At 44.2% G+C, this 12,028-nt stretch overlaps 1 protein-coding gene across 1 annotated transcript in view; it reads left to right on the top strand.

The window, feature by feature from the left end:
• Positions 1–11,709, top strand: part of syt7b (synaptotagmin VIIb) — a 177,419-nt gene extending 165,710 nt beyond the window's left edge. Inside the window, exons 7-11 of the mRNA XM_061815453.1 lie at positions 7,319–7,586; positions 8,615–8,784; positions 9,062–9,176; positions 9,255–9,454; positions 10,285–11,709. Of these exons, the coding sequence (XP_061671437.1) occupies positions 7,319–7,586; positions 8,615–8,784; positions 9,062–9,176; positions 9,255–9,454; positions 10,285–10,389 (858 nt within the window). The 3' untranslated portion in view covers positions 10,390–11,709. The remainder of the gene's footprint in view (positions 1–7,318; positions 7,587–8,614; positions 8,785–9,061; positions 9,177–9,254; positions 9,455–10,284) is intronic.
• Positions 11,710–12,028: the final 319 nt, after the last annotated feature.

Raw genomic sequence — 12,028 nt, 5'->3', positions numbered from 1 at the left:
CAGCATTCTGAATGAGCTGCAGCTGTTTAATACTCTTTTTTTGGGGAGTCCAGTCAGAAGACCATTACAGTAGTCAAGTCTACTTGAGATAAAACCATGGATGAGCTTTTCCTGGTCTGCTTGACACATACAAGACTTCACTCTAGATGTGTTTTTCAGGTGGTAGAAGGGAGTTTTTGTCATTGATTTGATATGATTGTTGAAAGTCCGGTCAGAATCAATCAATCATTAGCATTTCTTTCATGTATTCAGGACCTAAACTGTATTGTGATTTTTGACCAGGAGCATTAACTTTTAAATCTATTCTCAAGCTGATTGGGAGCCAGTGTAAAGACTAATTGGTGTTATATGCTCTGACCTCTCTGTTCTGGTCAGAACCTGTGTCCGAGTTAAGAATAGTTGCGCTATCGTGATCATATAAACTGTAACTAGAACATCATACAACACTGCACAATGCATACCTTCACCAAAGCTGACCTTCTATCAAAAGTGGTTTGTCAGCTGATAACCATGCACTGGAGGGGCAGGACAGTTCCACTGATGCCATAGACTCAAACTAAAGTGGGCTTTACATGCAGTCTTGAATCCTGATTACTAATTTAGAAGCCCATACCGAATGAACATGTTCCATATAATCACCTCAGTTAGAATAAAAAGGCCAAATCCAAATGAAAGTTTATTTTGTTTCACAGGTATGGATTTGTCTTTTGTTGTTGCCAAACTGACCAGAAGTAGATTTTCGCCATGTACTGAAAACCATTATTTGGAATAAAGCCGGAAAGTGCTTTATCTGCACATGCTCCGTCTCAACGTAAATGGACGGTGACATGATTTATGTACTGTGTAAATATGGCGGCTTCAGACAGCGTTCATGTGTAACTGAGATGTTGTTTTTAACTACTGTACTTTGTACTGCACTGTAAATTGTTTTCAATCAAGCATTTTTTGTTGTTGTTAATAAACATATGAAAACAATCCCAACAACTGTTCTGAATAGACAACAGACCTGCATCTTGATAAATTAATTGACATTAATGACACTGTCAGACATCTGTTCCGGTTAAATGTGATGCATATGTATAGGCCCATTGGGAATATATCACATCACATGTAAGAAATTGATCAGATATGTTTAATTGGAATTATTTGAATTGGAATGCCTAAAAAATCTCCATGCAAGCCTTACTTATGAACACAGTCGATGTCAGAGCCCTACTGGATTTGTATTCTGTAAGCATTTCTTTCATCTATTCAGGACCTAAACCATTTAGTGATTTATAGACCAGTAGGAGAACTTTAAAATCTATTCTAAAGCTAACTGGAAACCAGTGTAAGGACTTTTGAATTGGGGTTATACGCTCTGACCTCTTTGTTCTGGTAAGAATCCAAGATGCAGCATTGTGAATGAGCCCGAGCTGTTATATAAAACAAAGGCAGCATAAAAATGTATAAATTGGAAGAAAAAGATTATAAGTGTTCTACCTTTGTTCGTTTGATTTTCTTTGAACCACAAACTACATAGACCGATCATAAAGGAAGAAGCAGCTTGCCATTGGCCAACATAGCAACTCAGTGCAATAAAAAATAATTTGGCATCTCCTGGTTTCTGTTTGTTTCTTTTTTGGGCATATCACACACAAAGGTTTCAAATCATCAAACCAATGTTTAATATCACTCAGAGACAACCCAAGGAAATACAAGCTGCAGTTTTCAAATGACACTTTAGTTTATTAAGGCACACACAAAAAATCCAAACACTGCAGTCTCTATGTGAAAAAGTAATTGTATCGCCCACCCCCCACCACCCCTGTTAAATTTCAGCATCACTGTGAATAACCACATATTTGGGAGAGGTATGTTCAATTTTACAAGCCAAACCCAAACATGATTACCACCATACGTGCTGACTGAAATTACTTAAATAGAATCTCTCAGAGAATGTTAAGTAAGCAAAAGAGCTCAACAACCAATGAATCATGCTAGGATCCAAAGAAATTCAAGAAGAAATTACCAAAAAAACTGATTGAAATACATCAGTCTGGAAAAGGGTACAAAGGCATTTCCAAGGCTTTAGGACACCAGTGAACCACTGTCTGAGCCTTTATCCACAATGGAGAAAAATGGGAACAATGTCAAACCTTCCCATGAGTGGACAACTAACTAAAATTATTCCAAGAGTCATCCAGGAGGTCACAAAAGAACCTTGAACAACATTGAAGAACTTGTAGGCCTTGCTGGCATCAGTTAAGGACATGTTCATGACTCTTCATAAGAAAGGCACAAGCCAAACATGGCATCCATGGGAAAGTTCCAGGCAAAAAAAAAACCCTGCTGTCAGCAAAGAAGACAAAGGCTCATCTCACATTTGCCAAAAAAAACATCTTAATGATCCTCAAGACTTTTGGAGAAAAATTCTGTGGACTGACGAGTCAAAAATTGAACTTGTTACATCTAATGTAAAAATGGCACAGCACTTGATAAAAACAACATCATGCCAGCAGTGAAGCATGGTGGTGGCAGTGTGGTGGTCTGGGGCTGCTTTGCTCCCTCAGGATAAGGACAACTTGCTGTGAATAATGGAAAAGTGCATTCTGCTGTGTACCAGAAAATCCTGAGGGAGAAAGTCTAGCCATCAGTTTATGCCCTCAAACTCAAGCACTTTTCCATCATGCAGCAAGACAACCATCTGAAACACATCAGTAAGTGTACCGCTGAATGGCTAAAAAAAAAAAACAAAGGCTTCGGAGTGGCTAACAAGTCAACAACAACATTAACAACAAGTCAAAGTCCGGATTCATAATGAACGGATAATGCAATTGAGATGCTGTGGCGTGACCTTAACCCTAGAGAACGGGGCAGCCGCAGGCCTGTCGCCACTGAGACAGGGGTGAGGGTGGCTGCGGACCGGTCGCCGCCGGCACTGTAATGAAGTGGACTGTGACGCTGCCCTGTCTGCTGGACAGGAACATGAGGCGGCTGCGGAACCATCGCCACCTCCTGGACAGGAACGTGAGATTTGGAGATTGGCTCCTGAAAGCCCACAGGCGGCAGAATGCTGCGTTGTTGCACTTCCGGTGTTTGGTTTGGCAATCCTGAACTGGGCGTTTGTTCCTGAATGAGAGTCGGCTTCTTCAGATGGAGACCGACTGCTCATTGTCAGGGGTCCCGGAGGAGAACTGGCAGAAACTACAGGGCGTGAATCGATCATTCCTGGGCACGGCACAGAGCGACGGGAATGACAAAGTCCTCCTCCTCTTCACTGGAGGAAAATAGTTCACCTCGCCTTCATCAGAATTCACTCCAAACTCTGAACTTAAGCCCTCTGCAAGTCGCTTCTGGGTCTTGTTCCTTGGGAACACGCACGTTGAAGGCGCTCTGGCAGGCCTATACTAGATCGCCAGTTCCATCCCTCTCCCTCAGCGGTCGCCCGGAAGCCCGTCGCCGCCGTGACGTAGGTGCGACGCAGCAGTGAATCTGCTGCCAGCCGCGATGTGGCCTCGGTTCGGGAAGGAGTCGATGAATGCCGTGCCGTGAGAATCGGTCAGCAGCTCGTCCGTGGAAACCGCGACGTGAGCATGGCATGGCGGCGGATCTGTCTCCACTGTCACGTTAGCTCGGCTCGGTAGCGAATCAGTGCCCAATGCAGCGTGAGCTTGCAGTGAATCCGTTAAAACCGCGACGTGGGCGTGGCGAGGTGGCGGATCTGTTCCCACTGCAATGTGAGCTTGGCTCGGTAGCGGATCAGTGGCAACCGCAGCGTGAGCTTGCAGTGAGTCTGTAGCAACCGCAATGTGGGAATGACGCGGCGGTGGATCCGTTGGCACAGCGACATGAACTTTGCTCGGTAGCGGGTCCGTTGCTACTGCGGTGTGAGCGTGACTTGTCCAGGAGTCCATTGCCACCGCAGCATGGGCATGAGTCAGGAAGGGGTCAGTTGTCACTGCAGCATGGGTGTGAGTCACCAGTGAGTCTGTTGCTACTGCGACGTGGGCGTAGATCGGCTGATTCTCTAATCCCCGCCGAACCTGGGCCGTGAGGACCGCCAGTTTGGTGCTCTGCCACTCTATCTCCACCCGCATTTCGCAGTAGAACACCTGGTGATTTGGCGACCCCTCCTCCCTCTGGGCTGGAAGCTTCGCCACCAGCTATGGGTCTGCTGGTTTGACCGTTGCCGGTGAGGAGTGGGTGGACAAGGACGATGTCTTTGTTGCCATGCAGCGGGTGGCACAAGGGAGTGCCCAGTCTGGGCGTCTCCTCTGAGCGCAACGCGGAGGACCCGGGTAGATGGCCAAGTGGGTTCCCACAAACGGATTGGAGGTCTTGGACCAACCGGGCGAAGACACTCGGGAGCTGGAAACACGGGGAGGTGAAACAAACTGACTGGGCTTAAAAATAGGGAGAGGAATATCATAGTCAAAATCTGAATCGTAGTCAGGCAGCCGGTCATATAAATCAAGATCCTCCTCATGGTCCGAAAAATCAGAGTCCAAAAGAATATGATGGGCTGAGCGGGTCGTGGTCGGGACGTATTCATGGCACGCAGGCGGTGCGTGTGACACGGAAGAAGGAGACAACATCATGGAGCCAACAGTACATCATGGGACAGGCTTGGTCCTTCGGCAGTCGGTCAATCAGGACGTCGGGCGTAGAGAGCAGGTCCGCGGCCAGGCAGGGGTCGGTACATGGAAGATCGATCAGAGAAGGCAGGAGTATCAAAGACGTCAGGCTTACGGGGTTGGTCGGAGGACAGGCGGAGGTCGGTACACCAGGTTTGACGATCAAGAGTACGGGAGTGGAGGAACGCGGCATGAGTTGCGACGACCTGGCAACCACCAGTCGTCCCCTGGGTCCTATAAATACCGGGGTTAATCAACGAGGATGAGGCGCAGGTGTGCACCTCCTAATCAGTTTCTAGGATTCTCCGAAAAGAACGAAACAACCTCTCAGTTAAGAAAGTTTTGAACTGGCTTCAACCTGTTTGCCAGTCACGGGATTTACAACCTTTTTGTTTCGGCACAACCTCCAAACACAGGGCACTTCTAAACCCTTTTTATAATGGTACGCCCACACACTCTATGGCTTTTCAACCATTTAGGTGGGACGCGACGGTGTCCCACCAGGGCCTCTAACCCAGGACTATACCACCCACAATTTCCCCACTATTCAGCCAGCCAGAAACTAATTTCACACTGTCACAAATTCAAACATGACACGGACCTCAACACCAATTAACAAACAGAAGATCACTTTTGGAGGATAAATGTCCTCTTACCTTGTCAATTGTTGGCCAGCCGATGTTCTGTCTGTCAACAAACACCTCAGTCTGAAATCACGTCGGGGTCACCAATTGTTGGAGGACGCTTTTTCCTCCACGTGTACGTTTAATTTCGGGTAGTGAGAATGTTGGTTATCCAAATACAGGCTGGAGACGATGAACAGTTTCTTCGAAGCTTTTACTTACAGAATATTCCAGGCACAACTGAGTTACAGACAATGGCTGTAGCAGATCACAAGTGCAAAGATACAGAGGACTTCCAGGATTCTTGTACTATCAGAAGGGTCCGCATCAGAAAGGTATGAAAGGAAAATAAAGAGCATCACAAAAGAATTGCATCATAAAATAAAGAGCATCACAAAATATCTGCATCAGAAGGACTAAACTAATTCTATCTGGTTCTAACTGGCACATTTCTACATCCTGGTCTCTAGTAAACATTTCATCAAGGGTCATTTAAGGTTAACTGATGAGTGGCATGCTTCAAACATGAGTTATACAGTCATGACTAATCAATAAGCATCAAAGGAACACAAAAACATCACATTTGGAAAGATTTACAAATTTATTTCCAGTTTAGATAATGGGTCACATATGAGACGTTGGGCTTTAAGGGTAAAAAGATAACTGTGGTGTGTTGTGTTAATTACACTGGCTCATATGCGACCCCATGGGTTTTCTCGGGTTAAGCGAGCTATCATGCTAGAAAACCCTCCAATATGGCGAAATTTAAGCAGTTCTGCAAAGAAGGGTAGTACAAAATTCCTCCAGAGTGATGTGAAAAACTCATCGGCAATCATCGCACACGCTTGATTTCAGTTGTTGCTGCCAAGGGCAGCACAACTCGTTAATAGGTTCACGGGGCAATCAATTTTTCACAGGAGGTAGAGAGGTTCAGATTTTGTCTGTGTGTGTGTGTGTGTGTGTGTGTGTGTGTGTGTGTGTGTGTGTGTGTGTGTGTGTGTGTGTGCCTTAATAAATTGTCAGTTGAAAATTGCATTTTGTATTTCATTGGCAGCGCACGGTGGGCCAGCTGGAAAGCGTTGGCCTCACAGTTCTGAGGACCCGGGTTCAATCCCAGCCCTCCCTGTGTGGAGTTTGCATGTTCTCCCCATGCCTGCGTGGGTTTTCTCCGGGCACACCGGTGTTCTCCCACATGCCAAAAACATACAACATTAACCAGACTCTCTAAATTGCCCCTAGATGCGATTGTGAGTGCACTGTTGTTTGTCTCCATGTGCCCTGAGATTGGCTGGCAAGTTCAGGGTTTACCCTGCCTTCTGCCCGTTGACAGCTTTGATAGGCTCCAGGACTCCCGCGGCTAAGAAAATAGATAGATAGATGGATGAATGGATGGATTTCATTGGGTTGTCTTGATATTAATGTTGGTTTGATGATTTGAAACCTTTGTGTATGATAGATTTGCAAAAAATGTAAAATCAGAAACGCAGTGAATACTTTTTCATGGCATTGTGAACTGAATTATAGAAAAGACAAAGAGAAGAGACAGTTGAGAAATAAAGAAGCGTGAGGATATTTTAGTGGTTGTTGCAAATGATGGCCTGATTCATTGACTGCACTTGTGCATTTGAGGGACGTAGACCCTTCATATTTTGCGTTTTTAGCCACGTATCCAAATGTAATTATAGAATTTTTGATTGGTCGTTACACCTGCAGCATGAGAACCTCTACCTAAAAAAATAAAACACAACAAACAGTGGCTGAGCATCATCAACTCATGAAAACTAGTTCCAGAACCCTGCACATTATGAAATATTTCGACCAATGCCCTGGGCATGAATGCCCAGGATGATTTAATTGAATAACAAATCCACACAAAAGGGTTTATTTAAGATGTTTTTTCAAGGGTCACAGTCATGTATTGAGTAACCCATTTCTGGAATTGCCCAATTTTTCTTACTCTCAAAAGATTACTATTTTTTTAAAAACGTGTGTAATTTATCAAATCATTTAGAAAAGTGCTGTCAAAGCTCATGTAATTCATTCAGTCACTAAGACGAGACTGCCTTTGTCATCTTCCAGTTGTCTCCAGGCTCAGAAGAAGATGAACATGAAGGTCCAGTGTGTGAAAAGTTGGGTCAGATTCAGTTCAGCGTTGGATACAGCTTTCAGGACTCCACTCTCACTGTCAAAATCCTCAAGGGCCAGGAATTACCTGCCAAGGACTTTTCCGGCACTTCCGACCCCTTTGTCAAACTCTATCTGCTGCCTGACAAGAAGCACAAACTGGAGACCAAAGTAAAGAGAAAGAACCTGAACCCGCACTGGAACGAGACCTTTCTGTTTGAAGGTTTGACTGATAAAACCTTTTTTATTGATAATGACCAGTGCATGGATTTCTTCTACAGCAGTGAGAAAAAGAAAACATTTTGCATGTATGATCCCTTGCAGCATAGAACAGTGTCGAGTGACTAGACACCTGCCTATCAGTTCTGAGCTTCCCCTTTCAGATCACAGCTCTCTCCTAAATGTGGAGAGTGCTTGTGTAGCTTTTAGCTTTGTAGTCCAGCTTCTTATGACATTCCAAATACGTCAGCGTGCAAGATTCTTTTAAGACGGAATCATTTCCATAGATGTGAGTGTGAATGTTTTTTTTGTCTTCATGTCCATGTTCAGTCCACGGTGTACTCCTCACCTCCTTGTGTCCTAAGTCAGCTGAGGTGAACTCCATCTCACCCCTAACCCTAATGCAGAAAATTCATGGCGTTCTCATTTGAACAAACACACATCCATCCATCCATCCATCCATTTTCTTTGCCGCTTATCCTCACAAGGGTCATGGGAGTGCTAGAGCCTATCCCAGGTGTAAATGGGCAGGAGGCGGGGTACACGCTGAACTGGTTGCCAGCCAATCGCAGGGCACATTGAGACAAACAGCCGCACTGACAATCACACCTAGGGGCAATTTAGAGTGTCCAATTAATGTTGCATGTTTTTAAGATGTGGGAGGAAACCGGAGTGCCCACAGAAAACCCACAACATGCAAACTCCACACAGGTGGGGCCGGGATTTGAATGCCAGTCCTCAGAACTGAGCCACCGTGCCACCCCAAACACACATTATTTAACATATTCTTAATGATTCAGGATGATTTCCTGAAGAGGAAATCGTATTACATTGAGAGTTTCTACTCAATGCTGATTATTTGAACATTAGATTTTGAATTCGACTTGTTTGTCCATTTCTTTATTTTTCTTTAAAACTGTGCTGTCTTTATTTTTAAGTCTCTTTCAAGGGGGAAGCACACATTAAGTTAAAATCTCATAAGCTTGGTTCAATGAACATTATTAACAGCAGCTATGTCCACCTCTATTTCAGGGTTCCCCTTTGAGAAAGTGGTGCAGCGAACTCTATACCTGCAGGTTCTCGATTATGACCGCTTCAGCAGGAATGACCCCATCGGAGAGGTTTCCATCCCCCTCAACAAATTGGATTTGGCCAACATGCAGACTTTTTGGAAGGAGTTGAAACCATGTAGTGATGGCAGTGTGAGTAAAGGGAAGAAAAGAGGTGGCAGAAGGGATAGAGTGGGAGGAGGGGAGATGGGACAGAATGTAATGGGTGATGTCATTGCTGGCTGGTGTGACAGTCCCGGGGGAGATATGGTGGTGTGCCGGTGGGAGAGGATAGAGGCGAATACTGAGCGTCTGACAGGTTGGTGGATTGAACACAGACTGCTGAAGGAAAACACAGTAAGAAGAAGGGAGAACAATTGGAAAAAGCATTAAAAAATAAACAGGTCACCGTTGTGTATGATTTCTCCAGGGAAGCCGAGGGGATCTCTTGGTGTCTCTGTGCTACAACCCAACCGCCAACACTATAACTGTGAGCATTGTCAAAGCCCGCAACCTCAAAGCCATGGACATTGGAGGCACATCTGGTAAACATGTTCCTTTTATTGGGTCCCACCAATGATCCAATTGAATACAAGGTTAACAGTTCATATTCTTCTTCCCAGACCCCTACGTGAAAGTGTGGTTAATGAACAAGGACAAGCGGGTGGAGAAAAAGAAGACGGTGGTCATGAAGCGATGTCTCAACCCCGTTTTCAACGAGTCCTTTCCCTTTGACGTGCCTGCCCACGTGCTGAGGGAGACAACCATCATTATCACTGTCATGGACAAGGACAGGCTTAGTCGCAATGATGTCATTGGGAAGGTATCTCCTTCCCTCCTCTTTGGTCCTTACTGTCTCTTTCTCTTCCTGTGTGTATTTGTGATTCCAAAACAGTCTCTACTGACCCCTCCATATCATACAGCCTCACAGTAGATCCATCCATCCATTTTCTTTGCCGCTTATCCTCGCAAGGGCCACAGGAGTTAGTATATTTACTTTTCGTAACTAACAACTCCTCCCACACCTGAGATTTTGCCTCCGTGACCACTAAAGATTGATTCTACTTGGGCTGCCCACCCATCAAATGCTTGAGGAGTCCCACTAGACCAAATAGGCCTAATTAGATTCCTTCAACTTGAAGGAATACCTCCAATTGCCACCAACAAGTTTGAGGATACCGCCACAACAGGTAACGGAACACCTTACGGCCACAACTTCAGTCGGCCACTTCACCAATGGTGGCACGAATACTCAACTCAGACTCAATGTCCCCCGCTTCCCCTGGTCATGATTGAAGTTCTGTCAGAGATGGAAGTTGAAATTCTTTCTGACAGGGCATTCTGCTAGATATTCTCAACACACCCTCAAAATAGGTTTGGGCCTGCCACATTGAACCAGCATAGCTAGACCCATTGTCAGATGCTTTCAATTCAGCATGTTTCCCTTGAAGTATTGCTCAGAAGTGATCATTTTAATGTTCTATAGTCTCCCTTGCATCTAGTGATGCCTGATTTAAACAACAGTCATGGTGTGAAAGGTGGGATGCAGCTGAAGACTCAGTGTGACTCGTGTATTGTCTGTATTTCGTACTTTTCCAGGATCTTCTTCTGATGACACTGTACACAAGCTAACATTGTCTCTTCTCCTGGCAGATTTATCTCTCGTGGAAGAGTGGCCCTGCGGAGGTAAAACATTGGAAAGACATGATGGGTCATCCTCGCACTGCCGTGGCCCAGTGGCATGCGCTCAAGGCCTGAGGGAGCGAGCAGGTTCTCTTCCCCCTGCCCTCAGCACACATCTCCTGCTCTCTAACTGCAGTCGAGAGGCTGCAGACAGCGTGTGTCACCTCTTTGTTCTCAGGCCTCTTTGAAATCCTATACTCCTAAATTTCATCCCTTGTAAAGCAGTGATACTCACTTGAACACCTGTCATTCCTCAGACCTTAAATGTATTTGATGTCCACCCACTTCCTCTTTGTACTGTCTTCATGAGATGTTTGGTTTTTTTTGTTCACAATACCACTGTGTCTTTTTTGTCAGCCACTTCTCGTGATAAACACCAGAGCAGTAACTCTCGCCACACAAGAATACAAACTGTTAACCAAAAGCGGACGAAAACACAAATCCAAAACTCCTGTATGGTGACAACCATAGAGGTCTGACACGGCGAATGGCCCTGCCCATCTGATGTTGGAGTGAGGAAGCATTCCTTTCATTTACTCTACTCTGCTGTTGCTGTCACTGCCAGTCTGTATACCGATAATGCCCTAAACATCAGGGAATTGATGAATGGAACGGTCTCCATTTCAAACTGAATGGATGTCAAGTGGACTTTTCCTTTTTGCTCTGGCAGATCTTTAATCATTTATCTTGGCTGGAACCCCCTGTTGTCTGTGTGTGCCGTGGGTGATGTGCCGTGAACCCAAATGATGTTCTGGAACAATTTGAAAAAAAAAAGAATAAGAAATGAAAAAAACAACCAAAAAAAAAGAGGATCCAATGTTAAAACCTCCAGTACTGGGCTTCAAACGTATAGCATAAAAACACAGTCTTTCTTGGACAGAATAAAAGTGATTGATGTGTTATCTTTTTGTTAGCATAAAATAGTTAAGACTCAAGTTGTTCTTCCAGAGAGAGGAAATAAGCAGAACCCAGCTTCACAATGTGGATGTTTGCGATAAGCATTGTGTGCGTTGTACATGAATGAGGGAGCATTTTGGGTTCCAAAAGGTGTTGATGATACAAATGATTTATTCATGATGGATCAGATAATACATTTTAATAATAGTAATGATAATTCCAAAGAAAACTCAGTCATTTCAGAGTCAACATTTTCTTTAGGCAGTGCCCTCAAGGTTGCGCATCCTTGACAATTTACTAAAACTACATGATTAGAGAGTTTTGTCAAAATAATTAAACTTTTTTGTCAGGTAATTCAAAATACATCCAAAAAAGTTTAACTTTTGCCTTCTCCAACTGCCAAATGTAACTCTTTCCAGGAGCAGATGAAGTTTGGTCCATCTGGATTTTGTCTTCCATTTTTTTTTATATATATATTTGTTCAAGAACCCTAAAATACCCGCCCTTATGTTTTTATTTTTATTGTATTTTGTGAACGAATAAAGGAAAGTCACATGTTAGTTTGTGTGTGTGCGTACATGAATGCATGTGCGGCCGTAAATTCTTTTACTAGGTCTTTTACTTTGTGTGCAGCATGGTAGTTTCAAGAAAGAGGTTTTTTTAATGTCTTGAATTTTTTTTGTCTGCTGTTATATATGGTAATACTGGAACAAACATCGAATAATAAATGGGGTTATTTTCATATTATATCAGGGCAGCTGAAAGCTTGCAAAGAAACAGACGGATTTTTGGTTTTGGTCAAAGAAGCTAACAACAC

The sequence above is a fragment of the Syngnathoides biaculeatus genome, chromosome 3 (genome assembly GCF_019802595.1).
Source record: "Syngnathoides biaculeatus isolate LvHL_M chromosome 3, ASM1980259v1, whole genome shotgun sequence".
NCBI classification, from domain to species: domain Eukaryota; kingdom Metazoa; phylum Chordata; class Actinopteri; order Syngnathiformes; family Syngnathidae; genus Syngnathoides; species Syngnathoides biaculeatus.
This window is presented reverse-complemented; position numbering and strand designations above follow the sequence as displayed.